At 34.3% G+C, this 24378-nt stretch overlaps 2 protein-coding genes across 5 annotated transcripts in view; one reads left to right on the top strand and one right to left on the bottom strand.

Moving 5' to 3' along the window:
- Positions 1-17421, top strand: part of LOC101045630 (protein FRA10AC1) — a 31605-nt gene extending 14184 nt beyond the window's left edge. For 3 of the 4 annotated variants that reach the window (XM_003922380.3, XM_074382596.1, XM_074382597.1), the window contains 7 exons: positions 932-977; positions 2991-3104; positions 4190-4232; positions 6673-6791; positions 11573-11611; positions 16062-16140; positions 17230-17421. In XM_003922380.3, coding sequence (XP_003922429.1) covers positions 932-977; positions 2991-3104; positions 4190-4232; positions 6673-6791; positions 11573-11611; positions 16062-16140; positions 17230-17272 — 483 coding nt within the window. In that variant the 3' untranslated portion in view covers positions 17273-17421. Of the gene's footprint in view, positions 1-931; positions 978-2990; positions 3105-4189; positions 4233-6672; positions 6792-11572; positions 11612-16061; positions 16146-17229 lie in introns of those variants that run through there. The other variant, XM_074382598.1, reaches the window with a different exon arrangement.
- A 3600-nt stretch (positions 17422-21021) lies between these two features.
- Positions 21022-24378, bottom strand: part of PDE6C (phosphodiesterase 6C) — a 61126-nt gene continuing 57769 nt past the window's right edge. The window contains exons 21-22 of the mRNA XM_003922381.4: positions 24126-24276; positions 21022-21681 (exon numbers count right to left, since the gene is read on the bottom strand). Of these exons, the coding sequence (XP_003922430.1) occupies positions 21623-21681; positions 24126-24276 (210 nt within the window). The 3' untranslated portion in view covers positions 21022-21622. The remainder of the gene's footprint in view (positions 21682-24125; positions 24277-24378) is intronic.

Genomic DNA, 24378 nt, shown 5'->3' with positions numbered 1-24378 from the left:
ATTACAGGCACATGCCACCATACCCAGCTAATTTTTTTTTTGTATTTTTAGTAGAGTCAGGGTTTCACCATGTTGACCAGGATGGTCTCGATCTCTTGACCTCGTGATCCACCTGCCTCGGCCTCCCAAAGTGCTGGGATTACAGGCTTGGGCCACCGCGCCCGGCTGATATTTCTTCTTACCACTGAATATTATTCATTGTCTGGATGTACCACTGTTGTTTATTTATCCATTCATTTAGTGAAGGACATCTTGGTTGTTTCCAAGTTTTGGCAATTAGAAATAAAGTTGCTGTAAACATCTATATTTAGGTTCTTGTGTGGACATTAGTTTTCAGCTCATTTGGGTAAATACCAGGAAGCATGATTGTTGGAGTATACTAGTTACTATTCTAAGTACTTTGTATGTATTATCTCATTTAAACCTCTTTAAACCTCTAAGAGTACCAAGGAAGTAGTCAAATTTCTACTTTACATATATGAGGAAGCTGAGGCAAAAAGAGATTAAATAACTTGCCCAATACTGTATAGCTGTTAAGTGGTAGAGCTAAAATGCAAACCTAAATAATCTGACTCCAAAGGCTGTACTTTTTTGTACTAGAGTATACTGCTTCTTTACTATACCATAACCTCTTTTTTTCTTGTCAGTGTTATAGAACAGGATATATTATTTGTTAACTTAGGTGTCTTGTGGCCTGGCACCTATAACTTTTAAGATATCTTAAATTGTTCTTAACAGATAAACTGGTAATTGTTCAATGTATTTTCAAGTACTTTAAATCTTATAAGAAGAGAAAAATCTGTCATGATGGGAATCACATTTATTTTTTAGATTGGTGAATGTCATTGTTGGCTCCATGTTTAGATTTCTGTATAATTTAAATTTAATGTTTAAATTTACATTGGCATAAATGTAATTTTTTTATTATTAGTTTGGATTTAGGTGGCGAGTAGAAAAAGAAGTCATTTCAGGAAAAGGTAATTCGTTAAAATTTTTACTTTTTAATAGGATGAGCTTATCTTGATAAGTTACTGAATTAGAGTCATTGAGTAAGATCATTCCTAACATATACAATAAATTGTATTCATGATGCATTATTAGCAAAGGTCAGAATATAATGCTTTAATGATTATTACCTTTATAATTTTGCCATTAGAACATTCAGTTGAGGATATGTAGGAAATATTTAACAAATTAAAGATTTCATAGCGAGACAACTTTCAAGAAAAAAGAAAGCTTTATTCTTTTCCTTTCTTTATTAATTTTTGGAATAATGAATTGCTATTACTGTTTTTCAGCCAAATTCACATTGTGAAAGTAGACGTTAAATATCACGTTAAACCTGATAGAATTTTTGGATAGGCTAGTACTCATTTTGGGAAGTCCCTGAGATTGAGCCTAAATACATAGTCTAATAGCAAAAGACCAGACATTTGATAGGCAGTCAATAAATGCTTTGAATATGCCTTATTGTTAATCTATTCATAAAATTTTTCCTGGAAATTGTATATCTCCATACTGTCTCTTGCTGTAAAATTAGCTCCTTACTGAGTAATTGCATTAAGTGTTAAAGTACTGAAAACTATATAGTAGCACTAAGGAAATAATTTTAAACTTACTTTAAGAAATATTTTAAACTGAAAGATTACCTTTTTAAATGATTAAATATTTATGCTATTGCTGTGGCTCATATATGTCTTCCATAAACTGGAAATGTTGGGTGTGAAATTGGATGTACCATAAAAGAACATTAAGGAAAAAGAATAAATTAAAAGAATAAATTTAAAGCTATTTTAACTTTTTTTAGGGTTATATTTTAGTTTGTGTTTTTATCTAAAATAGTGAGAAATCCTGAAACATCTATCACAATTTTAATATGTTGTACTTTTACTGAATGAGATTTTTCAGGTAAGTTTATAATGCTACCTTTTAGAAAAAATTGATGGGCAGTCTCTAAATTTATATAATTTAATAAAGGACAAGTTACGAAAAGGAAAGAAAGCTACTAATGTGATTTCTTTTATAAAGTTATAATTTTGTTGCTGTTTTAACAACAACTTTACCTACTAAACATATAGATCTAATAAAATATTTATTTGGAATGAGTTTAAAAGGCTGATTTAGAAATCAGTCTTTTTAGGATATAACTTTCTAAATTCATTTTGGTAATATTTTTTAAATTTTTATAAAAATGATTTGCTGGTTACAAATTTGCTCCTGTTGGTGCAAATTATTGTGATATAAATTAATAAAAGTTTGGTCTTGTCTTTTTGCCAAAATAAATTACTGTTGAGTTGTTTCTCTTTTTTTCTCTTGGGTCATCAGTTAGTCTTTTTTTGAAGGTTTTAATATATTATGGACATGGTAATGTGTGTCATGTTAATAATAGTGTCAAGTTATTCTAAAATTTAGAGTATCAGGTTTGGCTACATATTGTATTTCACCTCAAAGTGCCAGAATCTTTACATGTGTTTTCAAGGCTATCTATGCTAGTATTTAAAATAAATGTCATTATGTTAATACTTAAAAGTACTAACTTTATTATTGCCATTAAATATTGAAAGGTTTCACCCAGCCATAAGTGCATGTACTTTGGAAAGTGTGTTTTTTCTTTTAGGGTATTTGTGAGTATATTGTTTTTTGTTTGTTTGTTTGTTTGTTTATTTTCTTTAAACCAAATTTCTGAGAAACATGTCCATTCTTTAATACTCTCTTTCCGAAGTGTAAGATTCTCTAATAGGGAGTCACAAAATGTCTGTCTATATACAGTCTATCAAGCAAGAATTCTGTGACTTACTTTTTCGTAACAGTACTTTCATTTGATACTTGTATACAAGTTGGTTGAACATATTATTGTGGTCAGTTTTTAAAGGCTGACTAAATATGGCTAATAATTTACATATTTTAGAAGTATATTTTAGAGAATACTAGATCATACAGATAAATATTGTCACCAACTATCATAGCTAATATTCTTTTCCTTGCTGCAGGTCAATTTGTCTGTGGAAATAAACATTGTGATAAAAAGGAAGGCTTAAAGAGTTGGGAAGTTAATTTTGGTTATACTGAGCATGGTGAAAAGAGAAATGCACTCGTTAAATTAAGTAAGTTGATTTTAGGGGGGATATGATTGATTCTTCCAAGTTTGTCTTTAATTTAAAATAAAAAATGTATAGACTTTAAAATTCAATTATGATTTTTAACATATCTTTCTGGATGTGCTCTTTTTTGTTGGAGCTTCCCAAAGTCTCAAAAAACCTTTGAGCCTCAAATTTTTACATTTTTAGCATTAGAGTGGTGTTTTGGTAAAAAGAATTCTAATGACAAATGTAAACTGGTAATTTGTAGAGTGGAGCTCCGTTCTCATTAACTTGAGAATAAATTCACTCTGTTTGGGAGTATTAATAAAGAAAAACTTTAGGAAAGCATAATTGTTCTTGACATCAGTCTTAAAACCATAGGGAATAAATACTCCAGAATATAGCAGTTTCCCTTAGGATGCATGTTTCAGAGTCTGTCATTCTTTTATTTATTTTTTAAGCTAGTCTTCATGGGTCAACTGTTCTTCTCCATCATCATATTATTGCCTTTAGCCTTCTCTGGGTCCTAAATAAATGTTCCTTCAGAGTTTTCTGCTCATACCTAATAAAATTTGAGAATGTCCCTACATGCTACTTATGCATGTCAATACAGACTGGTTTTGGAGTTCCTTCTGGAAGTGCTCAAGAGGAAAAGTCAGCCAGTGTGGACTAAGATTAAGGCAAAAAAAAAACAAAAACAAAAAAAAGACCACAATTACAGAACTATTTGAAAAACTACTTTGCATTTGAAAGTTCTTAGAGCACTTCAGAGGAGATGACTATGCCCATATTATCATTAGATATCTTTGATCTGAGACACATGTTAACATGCTTGTGGAACACAGTTTGTTTTTAGAACAAATTGACAACACATTTTTCTACAGTAGTGTTAGAATATTTTCGATTCCTTAAGCATTCTAATAAGTTTATTACATGTACGTGTGTATATATTTGCGTTTTTGAGGAGATGAAGGTTAGATTGTTTTCTTTAGATTGTTTCCCCTTTTATAGTAATGGAATGTAAAGAAAATGAGAATTTATGAAATTAAAAGTAGATTGGCAGTATAAATATTCAAAATTAGCCATTCAGTGGTATCTTTTCTTTTTAGGATTATGCCAAGAATGTTCCATTAAATTAAATTTTCATCACAGGTAATGTCTTCTAAAATGCCATTCTTAACGTTTAGTAATCCAGGATATAGTCATTTACCTGCACTAAGTGTCTAAATGTAGACTCGAGTAGTTGATGGTTGAATTGATTGATTGTGTAGAAAATCTGGTATTGTTATATGGCTACATAAACCAGGGGTTTAGAAGTCCGTCATGCCCTATTCCTGCCAAGCAGTTTTAAATGTGAAGGCCTGTCTGGGGTGGTAGATGGATGTTAAAATTTTTAGTTTGGAGCCAATGTTCAGACACTTTAATATTAGAAATTGTGTTGTAAAGCAGACTTCATAAAGCAGTTCTTGTGTCTCATTTAGACAGTGTTTTAACTGGAGTTTGCCTTTCTTACAAAGGATTAGACACCTCTATACTTAAGTGTTAAACTCAAGGCCAGGCGCAGTGGCTCATGCCTGTAATCCCAGCACTTGGGGAGGCCAACGTGGGTGGATCAGTTGAGGTCAGAAGTTCAAGACCATCCAGCCCAACATGGTGAAACCCCATCTGTACTGAAAATACAGAAATTAACTGGGCATGGTGGTGGTGGGTGCCTGTAATCCCAGCTACTGGGGTGGCTGAGGCAGGAGAATTGCTTGAATCTGAGAGGCGGAGGTTGCAGTGAGGTGCATTCCAGCCTAGCAACAGAGAGAAATTCTGTCTCAAACAAACAAACAAAAAGTTAAAATCAAGCTCCTATTGAATGAGCTCTAATGTATCTGCCACATGAATGTGTAGGAATACCAGTGTCCTGCAGTATATATAAGATCATGGGCTTTGAAATCAGACCTGGGTTTTTAATTTCAGCTTTTTGGCTTACTAGGCTTCTTCTTGGGCAGACAGCTTAACCTCTGTAAGACTCAATTTTATCACCTGTAAAAATAAGGCTACTAAGGCTGTTGTGGGAAATAAAAGAAAATGCATGTAAAGTTCTTGCCATAGTGCCTGGCATTGAAGATGTTCAGACAATTTTTGCGACTTGCCTTTGTGATGGTCAGGTTTTATGCCCTAAATAACAGTTAAAAGTTCAACTCTTGCAACTTTATAAAATATATACATAAGCATCCTAACTTTAAAATGGCTTTCTTTGTTTTCAGTCACATGGATTTGTCAAAAAATAACAGCTTTGTTATAAATGTGCCTATATAGCATTTTAGCTGTTAAATGTTAAATAATATTTTTAATTCTTAAAATTAGCAGGATTATTTTTATTATTTTCATTATTCTTTATTTTTTTGAGACAATGTCTCACTCTATTGCCCAGGCCGGAGCACAGTGGTGTGATCATGGCTCATTGCAGTCTTAGCCTTCTGTGCTCAAGTGATTCTCCCACCTCAGCTTCCAGAGTAGGTAAGACTACAGGCATATGTCACCACACTTGGCTATTTTTTTTTTAAGTTTTTGTAGAGATGGTGTTTCCCTTTGTTGCTCAGGCCGATCTTGAACTCCTGGACTCAAGCAATCCTCCTGCCTCAGCCTCCCAAAGTGCTGGGATGATAGGCATAAGCCTCTACACCCAGCCAGGATTTTTTTTAGATTACTTGAATGGCCTAAACCTTTATTTTTCCTTCCCATCGATGATATTTAAAGAAACCAGAGATTTATTTTGACCTTGACTTTTGAGCTTCATTTCAAAATGGAAATGATTCTTACAAAAGAGGCAAGAGGGGTTACTGCATTAAATACTATTATAGCATTTGGTATATGCACTTTAACTTGGAAAATCTGTTAAGCAAGTTTTTTGAAAGTAATCTTTCTCTTTGTCTCTATCCTCCTTGCCAGTCCCAATTTCAGCATTATCACCTTTTCCTGTTTAGTATTTCTTTTCTTAACCTATTAAAATTAATTGCTTGCTAACCTTGTAAACCTGGCCTAGAAGAGATAAAGCTGCAACAGTAACAGTATAAATTATAAGTGGCCTGATGTTGATATATGCATTAACAATAAGCCCTTTCCATTTTCATTCCGTATGCTTTTACTATATTCCTTTATTATTAAAAGAAGAAATTTTTATTTACTGGTAGTTTAGAGCTGTTAACAGCAGTTTCATCTTGTTTGTGCTTTTAAACATGTAAATGGATATGGATTATGTGAAGAGAAATGAGATTTGTTTTTATAATTTCGTTTTAAATGGCTAAGTGATAGAATATAGAAAGAAAGAAACAAGTACAGTTATAATTTGTATTTACTAAAGTTTAATGGGACTTAGAGAAAACAATTACTTGTCTCAGTGTTTAGACATCATTATCTTACAGAATGGTTTTAATTAATATACTGGCCTAAAATATTCACAGACTCACTTAAGTTTCCTTATTATGTGAATTACACTTAAAAAATAAGTATTTTAACTGATTTTTGGTTTTGTTCATTGGTTTTTATTTTTGAAAAGGTCAGTTGGAAAAGTTAACTTTAATTTTTTATTGTTAACATGAAGGAGAAAAGAAATCAAGTCAAAGAAAAGAAAAGATAAAACCAAAAAAGATAGCGAAGAGTCATCACATAAAAAATCCAGATTATCTTCTGCAGAAGAGGTTTCCAAGAAAAAAGATAAAGGTAAAAGGAAATTAAGATAAGGGATCTACTCGTATTTATGAGCATGAAATATAATCTGCTGTATTTCATTCATATAATTGGTGAATGCATTTAGAACTTCGTTTTATGGTAGTTGAAAGGAAACTGGCTGAGAATTTAGATATGAATTTAAAGTGACTTACAGAAGTTTTAAGAACTCCTGTAAGTTAATTAAGGGTTAATTTTAGTTCATTTTTGGCAAATATTATAATATTGCCAGTAGTTTTCTAATTCCTGGCTTTGTCACCTATAGACTTGTTACTTTGGATAAGTTTTTGAACTGCTCTATTTTTCTTATGTATATAGGGGTGAGGTGAATACCTGGCCTTCATACTGGGCAAGTTTATTGGAGAAACTCAAACAAGAATGTGAAAGGCATTTTGAACAGTGCCTTTAAACAGTCTATCATCTATAAATTGTACCACTGATTTTATTTATAATGGTCTACAGATTTTTTTTTCCCTAGCTTATGAGTTTCTAGAAATGAGAAAGATTGACATATGTCTGTGCTCTCAGAACCTAGCATGGTGCTGTACACATATACTTAGTAAATAATTATTAAATTCAAGTTCATTAATCAACTGCTTGCTTTTTCCTCAGCAGTCCTTAAGCCCTCTAAGACTCACTTCCTTTGTGTGTAAAATGGTCATGATTCATTTTAGAATTGTTCAGAAGTTGAAATGAGATAATTCATTAAGCAGCTTGCATAATACTTGGCACATATTAGCTATTATGAAAGTACTTTTAGTTGCTTTTTTAGCCCATAATAAAGTAGATAGATAATCAAATTAGATTCAAGCCAATGTTAATATAATATTTGGACAGGAGAGGGCTCTCTTGCTTCAGCTATGAAGGTCATTAGATAGGTTGCTTTCTTAGAAGCATTTACTTCTTCTTGCACATCATGATTTATTCATTATGTAGACAGAGTTTAAATCTACAAGTCCTTGTGATCCCGTCTACTCCCATAGCTTCAAGTATATGGTGTCACCAAGCTTTAGACTTCGTAAAATTGATGGATGGTGAGAGGACGATACTGTGTTATTTTAATTGCTTATTAAGAGATAGCATTTGTTGCAGAATGCCTTTTTGTCTCTATCTTAATTATTTCCTACTGTAAGGTAAATTTTAACCAATAAAAGTTAAAAATATCTTTTGAGTTTTAAAAACTTATCCTCATATGCTAGTAAAATATTAATGTCACTTAGAAATTTGTTGCCTTCATTGTGTTATATGTTCATTCTTATCACAACTGTGATACCATGTTAATCACTGCATATTCCAAATGAAAGAATTCATCTCTACTTTATAAAATGTTAGTACAATCAGAATAGATTGGGTAGATGAATACTCAGGTTCAGGGCTGGGATTGCACCCTTCATATTAAGCATAAATATGCATGCGATCTTCCTTATAGATATTTTTCCTGTTGTGTTTCATCAGTAGATGACACTTAAATGTTGACCTAAAAACTAATATCAGAAATCTGGGGGTTATCCTTGATACTTTCTTTTTCCTTATTACTTATGTTTAATTCGTCATCAAGGTCTGTGAATTTTACCCACAGAGTATATATCTCTCAGGTTCTGTCCACCCTACTGCAAACCGCTGTACTTTCTCTTATGGGCTACTGTTACATTGTCCTTACGGGTTCCACCACTGTCTTGCCATCCCACCTTCCCTCCTCTTAATCCAATCTCCATAAATTAATGGTTTCCTGATGTCTTTAGGCTGGTAACCAAAATCCTGGACAAAGCTAAAAGGTTCTGTGTGATCCAGAACTTGTGTACCATACAAGTCTTGTTTCTCACCACTCCGTACCTCACTTTCACACTCCCCCCATGTAGCCTTTCAGTCTGGAAATGCCAAGCGTCTTTCAATTTTAGGGGTTATATGGATGCTGTGTCTTCTCTTCCTAAAACTCTCAGTTCTATCCCAGCCCATCCCTCAGGTCTAAGCTCTTAAATGTCATTTCCAAGGATCCTTTCCTGATTTCATCCCCCACCTTGAATCTAAGTTATGACTCTCATTTGTAATGCTGTCATGGCTCCTGACACTTTCCATTATTACATTCATGACAATGTAAAAGACAAAGAGAAGCAGAGATTCTGCCTGCTTTGTTCATTGCTATGTCCCTAGCACCCCACTAGCTCATCCGTGTTCAGCATAAATAATAAAGAATGAGAGAATAAAAGACTTTGAAGATTCTTCAGGGATGGAAAACCAAAGCAGGATGGAATTGAGACATCTGTTTTTTATTCTCTATTTAGAGTGCCTTTGAGATTAAAGTCTCTAGAAATACAGCTTTTTTACCCCCAACTTCTATGGCATATAACAGAAAATAACAAAATTTTAGCAAACTTAGGAAAACCGTGTGGAACTCTTTAATGTTTTATCTGGGATCATCCAGAATTAGCTTTATCATTGACTTGATTCTTTCTTGCCAGACCACCTTAATTTGGATCAAACTTGAAGAGTAGTTAATAAATGCTTAACATCTCAGCTGTATTTGGACTATTGACATGCCTCAAAACTACTTCCTTTAATTTTATTTCTATCTTTCTGGCTTCTCCTTAACTGATGCTTTTTATTTATTTTTTATTTTTTATTTTTTATTTTTTTAAGGACAGGGTTTTGTTCTGACACCCAAGCCCCAGGCTGGAGTACTGGAATACAGAGGCATAATCTTGGCTCACTGCAGCCTTAACCTCTGGGGCCCAAGTGTCCTCCTTCTTCACCCTCCCAAGTAACTGGGACTATAGGCCCACACTACCACACTAAGCTAATTTTTTTATTTTTATGCAGAGACAGGGTCTTGCTGTTTCCCAGACTGGTCTCAAACTCCTGGCCTCAAGCAGTCCTCTCACCTTGGCCTCCCAAAGTGCTGGGGTTACCAGCATGAGCCACCACACCTGATCTCCTTAACTGCTTTTAACTGAAGTTCCTCCTCAGTCTTACTCTTAGCTATTAGAGTTCCTCAGAGCTCTTACCTAGACTTCTCTAGTTTCTCTCTGTACTCTCAGTGTGATCCCATCAACTCTCATAGCTTTAGGTTACCATCTTAGAAAATGTTAAATAAGTAATAGGTGGATGACTAGATAGCTGAATGAAAGGATAGAGAGAAAAAGTAAGAAAGATCAATAGCTGACTTTAAGGACCAGCCTGCTTTGACAGGTATGGGGAGAACAAGATACTTAGGTAGACTGTCTTGGCAAAATGTTCAGAATCTTATCCCTTTCACCATCACCCCTTTCCCCCAAAGCTACCTCATCCTTCAAGTTTCAGCTTAGGTCATTTCCTTGGAAAGGCCCTTCCTGACACCCTTCACCTCACTTCTCCAAATAAGATTAGGTTCCTGTAACACGTTCCAATAATACCTGTCACTTCCTTAGAAATACATAGTATTCTTAGAATAATTTGTTTATTTTCTGTGAGAGAAGGGACTATGTGACATGTGTACTTCATTATCTCTAATTCCTGATAGTGCTTGGTCCTGTAGTAGGCATTCAATAAATGTAGGTGAGTGAATCACTGAATTCAACCACATTTTTTCAAAGTTGAAAGGAACCTCAGAGATTAACACTGGAATCAGGATTGGGTGTTCTTTAGTTTCGCTTTTCAAAGTGTGGTCCTCTGGCCAGCATTTGGGAACTTGTTAGCAACTCACAGTCTCAGACCCTTCCAGGTCTACTAACAAGTTCCCAGGGTGATTCATATGCACTGAAGTTTGAGAGAGGCAGTGCTGTATATCATGTGATTATTCTGCATCGGTTCAACATTTCCAGGGAAAAGGAACCCACTACTATCAAAAATAATGCTTTACATTTTCAGGTAGTTGTAATTGCTTGCATGTTTCTCTTAACATTCGGCCCAAATCTACAGCTTCCTCCCTTTGGTTCTAATTATGTCCTTGGGCCTCCAAATCAGGACTAATGTCTTTTTAATTATTGGCCTTTGGATATTGGAAAGCAGTATCATGTTTCTCATTACAGGATGACAGGAAAGAATACATTTCTTATTTCCTTACCCTGTAGTTCTTGTGCTCTTCATCTGGTGTAAAGGGGCCAAAAACTTTGGGTTATGAGGTCTCCTATCCAGGAACATCAGAGGAATTGTTACTGTCCATCTGTCACCTGCCCTTTTTTACTTTATCATCCCTCAGAAATATTTTCCCTGAGGTCTTATTGCAGGAAGCTCTGTATAGTGGTGATTTTTTAAAAAAAATTTCACTGATAGAACAGTGCCTTTCTCTTTTTGTTTCTCTCACTGGATAACCATTGTAGAGCTGAGAATTTTTGTTTTATGACATAATTGTATGTGTTCTTATCAGTTACTGAGAACTTATGCTCATCTATATCTGACCTTAGAAAAGATATTGTAAAAAGCAAGTGTTTGTTTATAAACTGCTTTCAAACGTTGAACATCTTTATAGATAATTAATTATTGCTTATATTGCAGCTAATATGTGAGGTTTTCTTTTGAGCAATATGAGATTTTGGGTTTTTTGCAGGTACTCATTATTTTTTAAGTTTTGTGCTGGCTATTACAGACCATGTGAGAACATAAGATATGATCCCTGCCTAAAAGAACATTTTAATTAGGGAGATAAGACTACAGAACATGAAAGATTAGAACACAGTGAAGTGCTTATCTGTAAGACTGTAAGCAACTTAGAATATTGCTAAGAATTCTGGTTACAACTACAATGATTGTACTGCCACAAGATGATACTTAATAAGTGAATGATGTTTCCTTTTCAAAAGGGCATTCATCTTCAAAGAAATCAGAAGATTCTCTAAATAGTAAGTAACAAGTATTTATTTAATAAAAATATGAATTTGAGGTATTTGCAATTTGGATTTCCCGTGAATTGCATCTTGCTCTGACGTGAATTATTTTTTGTTTTTGTGAATTATTTTTGTACATGAGAAAAACTGTAGAAAAAAGCCCGAAAGTGTATATGATTTATTCCCCAATTAAGGATATTAAGTTTCTTAAATATAGAGAGCCTTAAAAAATTTTCCAGTGTATACAATGGATATATCTTTCAATTTCATGTATAAAATGTGAAGGAAGAAAAATAAAGGGATGAGGTTGTAACGGATTTAAATTAGTCCTATGGTTTTCACTAGTTTGGATCAAAACAGATTGGTTTTCATTGAGTATTTGCTGCAAATTTTATTTTTCCCTGCAACATTCTAAAAAGTATTCACAATGACTTACAAAAACATACACAATAAGTTTTTTAAGGTTAAAAAAGTCAGAATAATGGGAAAATAAGGGAGAATAGCAATTTAAAGCTACAGGTGAAATGGATACACACAAATGTATACCCCAAAGTCCTGCATAATTGCAAAGATAGATCACAGATTTGTCCATGTTCTGCCTAACAACCAAACCTAAGAGTGAAACCTGCAGTAGAAATATTAATTGTACCCATAAGATCATAATGAGAACTCCTAGAGTGTTCGGCTTTTTCCTGGCAGTTTTGAGAGAAGAGTCTTCTGTGGGTTTGTAAAAGGGGACACCTATTTGCGTCATAACAAACAGTAGCTTTGAATCTAAGCAGTAATACAATGTTGAATTTTTTAAAGACTTGTGGTAGGTTCAAGGCCTACTAATAAGGTGTAGTTCAATAGCATATCTAATTCATTTTATACTCTCTGGACTGATTTCATAGAAATTTAGAAACTTGAGATTTCTAGGCTTACTTGCTTATTTATAAACCTAAGAATTAAAAAAAAAAATTTTTTTCTGACTTTAAAATAATGAGTATTTATTGTGGCAAACTCAGGGGAAAAAGTTTGATAATTATTCCAAATTCCACAACTCAAATATAAACATTATATGCATTTAGTGTAATTCTTAACAAGAAATTTTAAATATTCAATGATCAGAAATTTTACACTGAGAAAAATAGAAATTTAAGATAGTTGTTTAACAATTTAGTGGAGAGGGAGATGTTGATGGAGGTATTCCTCTAACTTAGGAATATAGTATATTCCTTATAATTATTTTGCTTGTACCAACTTTGTTTTCAACATATTTGAAGTATCTTAAAGCACTGACACTTTCTCCCCATGTAAATTCTAATTTATCAGGAGGTCCTTTCCTAAATTAGGTGAAATGTAGTGACAATTTCAGAAATACAGCCAGATATAAGGCCAGTGGACCAATGTTAGCTCAGGATGAAATCACAGATACGTACGTATACAGACTAAAGTGGGAAAGTGTATTTTAGTTTTCATCCATTTCCAACAATGAGAGGTGTGAATGCTTATGTAATGTAGAAAAAAATTCCCCTTTTTCAGTTCTAATTTTTTAGTATTAAAAAATATTATGGGAGAAATTCTTGAATTACTGATGTATGTTATTCTTTTATTTCTTCTGCCTGCCTTCTCCCTCCCACTGTCTTTCACCCCTGCCCTCTGAATCCTTCCCTGCCTCCTAGAAATAACCCTTAACTCTCTTTTACCTCTCCTCAACTAAGTGAAATTTTTACTAGTAGAAGCAGGGTGAATACTGTGAAGACTATATCCAATCTGAAAAACCTCTAGCTTAATTTGGCCTTGAAAAAAAACAAATTATCCATTTCAAGCTGACCTGCTATTTGGCAGCCAGAAAGCTATTTACAGTAGCAAGCAGGAAACGTTGACATTGTTATGGTATGCCAACCCCAAATATCCTCTCAGGCAGTCAGCCATCTGTATTGCATGGTCTTGGCAATTTCAGACATCGCATTTTGCTATTTGTTTTATTTCCATTTGGATAATACTCAGTTACCTTCTTAACCCATTTAACATATGGATTATTAAAACCATTTGCCAGTGATGCATTCTTTTGTGTTGCCTGTTCTTCCAATTGTTCTTTCCTTAGTAATACCCATCCCGCCTCTGGTACGTTGTAACAGTTATGATAGCAATGATGTGTAATGACTGCCAACCTTCAGGGAACCAGGATACTGTAGATTCATAGGGTTATAAGGGACCATAAAGGTCATTTAGTCCAGTCTTGTAGACTTGATTCTCTAAGGATATCTGGCCACATTTTTAATGGGTATTTTTAAAGACAGTTGTTTTATAGTGTTACTCTAAACTGAGTTGATTTTTTAGTAAAATTGATTGACTGATATCAGAAAACTGGTGTAAGAAAGCTGGCATGTGGGGAGTACTCTTGGAAGGGAATAAGAAAACAGAGTCAGGCCGGGCGCAGTGACTCAAGCCTGTAATCCCAGCACTTTGGGAGGCCGAGGCGGGTGGATCACAAGGTCAAGAGATCGAGACCATCCTGGTCAACATGGTGAAACCCCGTCTCTACTGAAAAATCCAAAAAAATTAGCTGGGCATGGTGGCGCGTGCCTGTAATCCCAGCTACTCAGGAGGCTGAGGCAGGAGAATTGCCTGAACCTGGGAGGCGGAGGTTGCGGTGAGCCGAGATCGCGCCATTGCACTCCAGCCTGGGTAACAAGCGAAACTCCGTCTCAAAAAAAAAAAAAAAAAAAGAAAACAGTCAATCCTTTTGAAATTAGCTGTCCACTTCTAAAGGCCTTGTAGGTTTTGTTCTCTGGCATCATTAACAGAGTAACACTGTAGTAATAACCTTACTAGCCTAATTAGTTTTTCTATGTTTTATCTCATATTAGTGAGTTTTCATAAAAATAAGAGAAGATTCTTACTCTTTTTCCCTCATATTGTAAATTTGGGACACTGACCATTCCAGTGATGGCAGTCATTGAGCCAGGAATCTTGTTTTCAAGACTGAAATTTTATCATTTGTATGTAGATCATTAGAATACAAAATGCCCTCTCCCCTTTTGCTATTTTTGCTAGAATTGGTGCCAGAATAGATTCAGATAGGAGCAAAGTTCAGACACACATGTTGATTCAAGGTTCAGAGTCCAACGGGTAAAAGGCTAGAACCACCATAACAAATCAATGCTGTTTTATTTTTATGTTGTGTTTAACTAAAGGACATTCTATATTGACAGGCCACATTTGTGCCATTTCTTTTTTAGACTAATAGTTGTTATTGGAGAGGAATTTTTTGCTGATTTAACGACTTTGTGGAATATGGTGTTATTGCCTGATAATTTTGCAGTATTTTTAAATTTTTAGTTGACTAATAAAGGTGGTTTATTTGACATATCTCTATTTTGTTATGTTTTTATAAATAAAATATTGCTTTTACTGATTTTGAGGGTAATACATGCTCTTTGTTTAAAATACAAATAATTTAGAAATGTTTAAAATAGAAAGTAAAAGTATTCTAAACCCACAGGTAATATAATCACTGTTACGTTTGGTTGGTTTTTGCAAACTTATAATACATATATAAAATTACATGTATGTATATAACATGTATATACTTTTAACATATATATTATACTATTCATACTTTTTGTAACTTTTTAAAAATTTAATATAGAATGGACATTTTTCTATGGCAGTACATACAGATATGCTGATATTTTTAAACAGCTGTATAGTATTTAACCAGTCCTTAATCCCTAATTCGTGGTAATTTAGGTTGGATTTTTTTGTTGTTGTTATACCATGTGCATCTTTGTACATATGTATCAGAGGTGCTTATTTATCTATGTAAATAATCAAATTCCCAAAAGCAGTATTGCTGGTCAAAGGGTATGTGTTTTAAACTGATTTAAAACATATTGCCAGATTTTCCTCAAGAAGGTTTACAGAATTTTCACTCCCAGCAATGTGTGAGAATGCCAGATTCTTCACTGAAACAGGCTTCTTCCAATTATGTAATCAGCATTGGTTTTTTAAAATGTCTGACAATTAAAAAATAATAATTTAACTAGCTGGGCTTACATACTAGCTCAGTTCTTAAGGTGCTAATTCTAATGTAAACATGTTCTCTACAAGTGTAAATCTTAACTTGCATGTCTTCTGTGAAACCAAGAAAAAGAAACTAGATCAGAGACAACTATATTGCAAGAGATAATTCACTTACAAAAGTTAATATTGGAATTGCTACTTTAACTCAGTGTAACTTAGAGAAGTTTCCATGAGACTTAAAAATCCTTGGCCTTTTTGCTGAGACTCTGGTATTTCTTGGCTTATTTATATATGTTTTAAAAGAATTTATCATACCTGTGAGAGTGAATTAAACTTCTGGAAAGCCATAAAAGTTGAAGCTCAGTTAAATAAAAAGTTAATTGTATTGGTAAATAGTTAAAAATGTGTTTTAAGTATAATACATTTTAAAAAATCATCCCTTTTAAATTAACAGGAAACTCTGATAAGGAAGAAAATACTTCAGAATCTGAACTTTGGAAGGGTCCACTACCAGAGACAGATGAAAAATCACAGTAAGTACTGATGTTAATAGATAATACGTACCTTTTTTTTTTTTTTTTTTTTTGGTAAAGACAGAGTCTCCCTCTGTCACCCAGGGTGGAGTGCAGTGGCACAATCTCAGCTCACTGCAACCTCCACCTGCCAGGTTCAAGCAATTCTCCTGCCTCAGCCTCCTGAGTAGCTGGGACTACAGGTGCACACTGCCACACCCACCTAATTTCTTTTGGATAATACGTACGTTTTAAATCAGTTTAGAAGCTATAACCACTGCCTTATTGATGAAAAAATATAACATCATGATGATCTGTTTAATACCCAGGACTGCCTAGCCTGGTAAGATTAGACCTTATTCCCAGCCATTGTCATAAGCAGCCAACACATCCAGCTTCCTCCTGGTAAATAAATCTTTGATCAGTTCACTTTAAAATATGACCTTCTGGTCCTTACTTGGATTTCTTCAGAGATGGCTGTATTGGAGAAGCCTATTCCATGATACTGTGATTATCGTAAACCTATGCAGCGGAGCCCCTTGCATGGGAAGTACGCTTCTAGTTTTTGTACGTCACACTAGTTTTTGTTTTAAAAAAATAAAACAGTATATCTACTGCTATGAATACATAATATATTTACTATGCTCAGAGTAGTAAAAGAACTACAGCCTAAGCAGATTTACCCAACTCCCCTTAGTTATTCCCCAATGTAACCTAGACTTATTTTTCTTTAAAAATAGTTTTTAAAATTTATTTATTGAGGAGACTATAGTTTAAAATGAGAATGAACAGAGAAGTGATAAAGTAAGACCAAAAAGTAAAGAGAAGCAATGACATTTCACAAGTATTTCAAAACAAAATTTTGAGTAATACATTTAGGGAGAGGTGCCAACATACAAAATATTTTTATTTTAATCTGGGTATAGTTATGATTGTTCTAGAAACTAAGAATTATTTGATGGCTGAATCGTGAGAATATATTGATATACAGCAGAATCAGCTAATATGTTGACTTAAAGTATTTTATTTTATTAATCTTATATAATGTGTCATGTAGTAGTTTTTTACTCTAATTATTGATCTTAATATGTATGCTTTTTTTTAAAATAGGGAAGAAGAATTCGATGAGTATTTTCAGGACTTGTTTCTGTGAGACGAGAGAAAGAAGCCTCTGCTCCTTAATGTGAAACGTTATAAAGTTTTAAACTTCAGACACTTTGAAATTTTATGTAAGTTTTTATCTGCAAATTACAGCTTGTGTGGTTTGTCTTTAGAAATAAAAATCCAGGTTCTCTCATGTCAGTTACTTTGGAAATTCATTAGTTCAATTAAAGACTTCCCTATCCTTTAAACATCTTTTCAATTGCTTCTCTACAATTCTGTTTTATCTGTAGCTCCTAGGGGATAGAGCTCATACTCTGTACAGAATCCATTGTTCCTATATTTTTTTTCACTGATTTATATTTATCTTCTCTTGCCTTCGTTTTTTTTTTAATTATTTTTTCTTTTTTTTTAAGCCACTATATTGGATTTATTTGTTTATTTTTCATTTTTTTCTTTTGTAGAAGCAGAGTCCTCCTGTGTTGCCCAGGGTGGTATTCAAACTCCTGGTTTTACGAATTCCTCCCACCCTGGCCTCCCAAAGTGCTGGGATCACAGGTGTGAGCCACTGCGCTCTGCCAATTATTTTAAATTACTAGGATTAAAGTAGATTATATATGTCTTCTTTCTTTCCCATTGATAAACTGGCACCCTTCTATTAAGCACCTGCTTTCCCACCTATTTCCAGCTACTTTTTGGGTTTTTTTTGCTTGCCTATCTCTTGCTTCCTTCTTACCTCGACCACTTAAGAGAGTTTGTTATAATCAAATTTGACTGCTTAGCCTGTGGACAATTTACTGTTAAGTAAATGATTACCAGAGGGAGCGAATGACGTCCTAGAAGTCTAAAATAGTGCATGTGTTCACAAAATTGACTCTCCAACAGAGATTATGCAATGAGATAATTTAACTGAATAATACTGTGTGCGTATAGCTTACCTTGGATACACTCATACAATTATGAATATACTTCTGATACGGTTTGGCTCTGTGTCCCCACCCAAATCTCATCTTGAATGTGTACTCTCAAAATTCCCACGTGTTATGGGAGGGACCCAATGGGAGATAATCTGAATCAAGGGGACCGTTTCTCCATACTGTTCTCATGGTAGTCAGTAAGTGTCATGAGATCTGATGGTTTTATCAGGGGCTTCTGCTTTTGCATCCTTCTCATTTTCTTTTGCTGCTGCCATGTAAGAAGTACCTTTTGCCTCCCACCATGATTCTGAAGCTTCCCCGGCCATGTGGAACTGTAAGTCCAATTACAGTTTTTTTTCTTCTCAGTCTTGGGTATGTCTTTATCAGCAGCATGAAAATGGACTAATACATCTTCTATGCAGAAATATATTACAAAATGCAACTTTTTAACATAAGGTTTTACTCATAAGGGTCTGTGGGGATGCTTCAGGGGATCCATGCCTTTTTAGAATCTATATGTAAACTTTTGTGTCTGTGATATGTTTTTTGGAGGAAGTCCATAAATGTCAAATTTTCAAAAATCAAATTTTCAAAAGGATTTATTGATTTCTGAAACCTGCTTTTATAAAGAGCAAATAGATGGATAGATATAGGATAAGATGCTTTACTTAATGAATAAGAGAAAAAACATATAGAAAATGATCGTAACATAAGTATTTTATTGAAGATTTAAACATGGAATGATTGGCATTAAACTCCAAAATAAATAATTTGGTATCTTATTTTAAAATGATTATTATCAGGTATTTTCATTTTATTAAACAGTTGTTAGTTATTCCACAAATATTTATCAGGCTTCTATTATGTGTTAGGCACTGAGCGGGGCTTGTCTGTAAAGGAGCTAGCTGGGAAGTAATTATGCAATCATTTCTTAACCTCTTTCAGAAAAGTAAATCAGTGTTGGGTTTATCAGTATTTAACATTGTTTGATAGTCCCCTCACTTTAAGAAACTGATTTTTTTTCACCTCATACTTATAGTGTATAAAAACGAATCTACATTTCTGAGGAAAAAGTGTTTGAAATGTCCAGCAGCAAGATTGATATCCGTGGTAGAATATATGCAGTTAAACATTCTTATGGTAAAATATGTCCTTCGTTTAGTGGTTGTCGGGAAATAAAATTCCTGCAAAATTAAATTAGGAATTTAGGAAGAATATATAAAGACCCCTTAAAAATAGATCAGTATATTTGGTATTTCAAGTATGGTTTATGACATCAGGCTCATTTATAAATTTATATAAAATCACAACATTTAATTCATTCATACACAATGACAGATAATGGGGGTCATGTTTTTCAGGAGTCTTGAAAAGGCCTCTAACATGATGAGTTTAAAAAGTAATCCTCCTACATATCTATCTCAAACTTTGCTATCGTGCAGTCAGTGGTGGTCAGCAGACCATTGGTCTGGGGTGTTGAAGTTTATGCTTTCTTATACTTGCTCTTATACAGAGTTCATGTATTTGGCAGACCTTCAGTGGTGGACACCTCTGCCCTCCAAACAATTTCTGGTGACTAAGGAGTGGAAGTTGTTTGAGCCGACTGATATTTTGGAGTCCAAAATTACATAGGGCTAAAGGAATATAAAGTTTCTTACTTGGCTTTTAAAATAATAGTGATTCTGGAAGTGGAGTTTCAAAATTATCCTAAGTAATGGAAATAAGGGAGCATGCATCACTTAGCTAAGTTGATTAATAAACACTCATTTGAGTGTACATATGACTTACTGTCATACCTTATTTATGTCTGTTGTAACATTTATTCACAGTAGTATTCATATTACTGAGTGCCTACCTTGTGCCAGGCACTGCTCTAGGTGCCAAGATAAAGCTGTGAACAAAATAGACAAAAATCTTTCCTCATGAACTTTACATTCTAATGTGAGAGAAACAGTCTTAAAATTCTAAGTACCTAACTTTTAAAAATCAAACAAATGGTGATTCATTTCTTGGCTGCTCAAAATTGATACAGGTTCATTACAAAAGACATAGGTTCATTGATCTTCAATTCATTAGAATGTAGATAGCTTTTAACCAAAAAAACTATGACAAAACATATGGCATAATTATATTATTTCTATTTCCTAATTTTATCTATGATAATAGCTAAGTAAAGGAAGAAATCTTCAATTTCTGTGATATCCAGACAGACATACGCCATGCAGTGGAAGTAGTTGATTGCCCTTAGTTTCTCTTAACAGTTTAATATTTAGAATGCCTGGTAAGTAGTTCTTTTAATCATATTTAGAAAGTAATCTTGGCTGAAGATTTTCCTCACCATTTTTGGTAAGGAAGTTCTTGCATAATCCAATCACATGCTTCTTAATGCATAATATTCATTAGCTGCTTTAACTTGCATTGGGATTATCCAGTTAGTATCTTGTGCTTTGATAATCCTTTTAATGAATAGTTCTGAACCATAAAAAAATATTCTTAGTTACACATAAAATAATTGATTTCAAACTTTGAAGGAGGAGTATAGGACAAAGGCATAGTTTTAATAAACTGCCAAAAAATGGTTTGGTCTTCATCATTCTATTATCAAGAGTAAAAGTAGAGGAAAGAGATAATAAGCATTTCAGAGGGAATAACATTGAATAAAAATGATATTACTTTGTTTTCTATACCATATTTACAACACTATACATTCTATATTGCGTTTACCCTTTCATTAAGACATATTGAAAGATTTTAGTTCAGGGAGTGGCTTGAGGTATGAATCACAATTGTAAATGTTATGGGTGAATTGTGTCTCCCCCACCCCCCACCTATTTCCTATGTTTAAGTCATAATTCCCAGTACTTCAGAATGTGACTGTATTTGGAGATAAGGCCATTAATGAGGTAATTTAAGACTAAAATGAGGTCACGCGCGTGGGCCCTAATCCAATCCTACTGGAGTCCTAATAAGAAAAGGAGATTAGGACACAGCCACACAGAGGGATGACCATGTAAAGACACAGGGAGAAGATGGCCATCTGCAAACCAAGTTGAGAGGCCTCACAAGACACCAATCCTGCCAACTCCTTGATCTTGAACTTCCAGCCCCCAAGACTGTGAGAAAATACACTTTTATTGGTTAAGCACCCAGCCTGTGGTACTTTGTTATGGCAGCTTTAGCAAATAAATACAATTAATGTTTGAAAAAATAATTTGTGACTAGTTTCAGGATTGCATATTTTTTAATTTAAAATAAATTGGCACCAAAAATGTACCCATTTTTGTCATATTTTGTACTTTTGTTGAACTTTATTTTGCCCTTGGGGTTTTTGGGCTAGCAATATATATTTTCCTCATAGTCAAAGGGTAGTTTTTCTGAAGATTCTCTTACTCTGTTACTTGATGATTTGCTGAAGTTCTTTTGAATATTTTCTGGTTTTCTTCAAAGGTACAATGATATTTGAAGTTTAGACCGCTGAGATTATATTATAACATTAAACATGTTTTGGACTTCTTATCATCACCACCTCCTGCATCTTCAGCAGCTAGTAAAATAAAGGAAAGCAATATTATTAGGAGGTAGTGGATATATAGTGTTTTCATTCTAACACTCCCATGATAGTAGTGTCAACTTTATAGACTGATTAGTAATTTTAACCTAGCAAGTACTGTGGGTTTGACCACGTAAAAACTTGAATTCATATTTAGAGTTGGTCCACTTAAAAAATAGAATCTGGGTTGGGCGCAGTGGTTCATGCCTATAATCCCAGCACTTTGGGAGGCCAAGGCAGGTGGATCCCTTGAGGTCAGGAGTGTGAGACCAGCCTGGCCAACATGATGAAACCCTGTTTCTACTAAAAATATAAAAATTAGCTGAGTATGGTGGTGTGCGCCTGTAATCCTAGCTACTCAGGAGGCTGAGGTGGGAGGATTGCTTGAATCAGGGTGGCAGGGGTTGCAATGAACTAAGATCATGCCATTGCACTCCAGCCTGGGCAACAGAGTGAATGAGACTCCGTCTCAGAAAAATAATAGAATCTGATAAATGGTTGGCCAATAACATCTTAGTTTTTTACTGAGACAATGCAATCTAGAAACCTGAGCTTGATGCACAAAACTCCATGCCTGGCAATACAAAATAATAATCTTAGTCCACAAAGAATTATCTGTGTAGTAGAAAACTCAGAAGTAAATTTTTATGCAAATAAAGTATAGATCCATATCCAACATACTGAATACTAAAAGAAAATGTCAGGAGTCACTTAAAGGACCTGATGATCTCTTCATAATAAAGTTGAGATAAAGGTTAACTCTGATAGTAGAAATATCCTTATTTTTCACTTGCTCAGTAAAAATCACTTATCTTTTTGAAATGCAAATCGTACCTTAAATCTCGCGAATGACACACAAAAATTTTTACCTCAGCCTTCAAGGCAATACAGTATCTTGACAGCTGCCTGCACTACCAGTTTCATCTGTACTTTGCACTCTTTGATCTCTATCTAGACTCCAACTACATCAGCTTTTATTTTTCAATTGCACCAAGCTTATTCCTACTGCAAGCCTTTGTACATATTTTCTTACTTTTCCTCCTCGACTCCTCCTTTCTGTGGTTAGCATAAGCATTCTTCAGGAAAGCCTTTTCCATGCCCCATGTACACACTAGTGCTGTCTTTGAGATCATTAATGGTGCATTGGTTCGCAATGTTTATTTAGTTCCCCTACCAAATGCTAAATTGTTCAACATAAAGGATCCCGTCTTTCCCCAGGGCCTGCCTAACACAGGGCCTTGTACAAGTAGACATTGATAAATACATAAGTGATCTTAGTCCACAATACTTAGTCTGAATATTAAATACAGACACAGTACTTAGTCTGAATACTAAAAGAAAATGTCTAGAGGATAAGGTAAAAGTGAGGGTGTGCAATTGAAAAGTGAGGGTATTTCTTAGTACTATTTCTTAGTACTATTAGATTTAACCTTTATCTCAACTTTATTATGAAGAGATTATCAGGTCCTTTAAGTGACTCCTGACATTTTCTTTTAGTATTCAGACTATTGTGTCTATATATAGTTAAGGAGTCAGAAACTCCTGTTTTTATTCTGCTGAAGGATGCCCTTATCTTTACTAAGACAAATATTTTCTCCTACAAATTATTTAAAATTTTACTAAATGCAATAGAACCACCTAAAAGGAACATGTTTTCTTTCAGGACCTTTCCACATAGAGATGATTTCTTTGTTAAAGAATAACAGTTGCTTACAAAACCTTTAGAGTGACAAACTTTCAAGACAAAAATTAGCATTCCACTTTTAAGATGATGTTTGGGCCATCTGATGAACTAATAGTTAATTCTAAGCATTTTGAGAATCTGAAGACATTAAGCCTGACAAAGTGACTTTAGGAACAGAAATTTCATGCCAGAAAAAAAAGGTGGCACAAAAATGTCATTCCAGAAAAACGTCTTCCAATGTGGAGACAGGCAACTTCAGCCTTACTCTACGTGTAGGACTTCCTTAAGCTGAAGATCTATAAAACCATCTAATTACATAGAGAAGAATATTAAGCTCAGCAAGGTTAAGCAAGCTGCCCAAAGTCTCACAGCTAATGCATAATGTTGGGATAAAAACTTTTTTCTCATCTAACCCTAATCCCACAGATTCTGTGGTTTTCATATTACTCCTAACCACCCGATGTTCTTCGGAGGAGCCACTTTCTAGAAGGATGAAGCAGGCTAGCTCCAATCTCTGCTTCGACTGGACCAGTCAGTTCTATCCAGAGTTATACATAAGATGTTTGTGGCGGAGCTAGCTGGGTGGTGGTCAGGGGGTACCTGAAAACCACTAATCAACCTCTTAAAATTGTCAATCTGCTCCAGTAAAGCAGGCTTCCTGTTTTAATAACTCTTTATGCCTTTGTCACATGCCATTAAGCTCAGCCGAGCTTCTGGCTTACATTACAGGGAGCAAAAACAAAGCCAATCTAACCTTTTTCGGCTCCTTCTTCTTGCTTTTTTGCCTCCTCTTCAAGGACCTTCATCTTTGCATCATACTCATCAGCAAGGGATTTCCATTCTACTCTGTTATTCTGAAGACCGCTCAGCATAGGTGTGATTTCTTTGTGAAACCGTGAGAACTCCTGAAAAGAATTTTAGGTCAGAGACTACATATATCATACAGTTAATTTTCAGGCTTTTAATAGGCAGAGAATGAGCTGTAAGGAATTGTTGCACCACTCAGA

This window comes from Saimiri boliviensis, chromosome 12 (genome assembly GCF_048565385.1).
Source record: "Saimiri boliviensis isolate mSaiBol1 chromosome 12, mSaiBol1.pri, whole genome shotgun sequence".
Lineage (NCBI taxonomy): Eukaryota > Metazoa > Chordata > Mammalia > Primates > Cebidae > Saimiri > Saimiri boliviensis.
The sequence above is the reverse complement of the archived record's forward strand: the minus strand, read 5'-3'. Positions and strand labels throughout refer to the sequence as shown.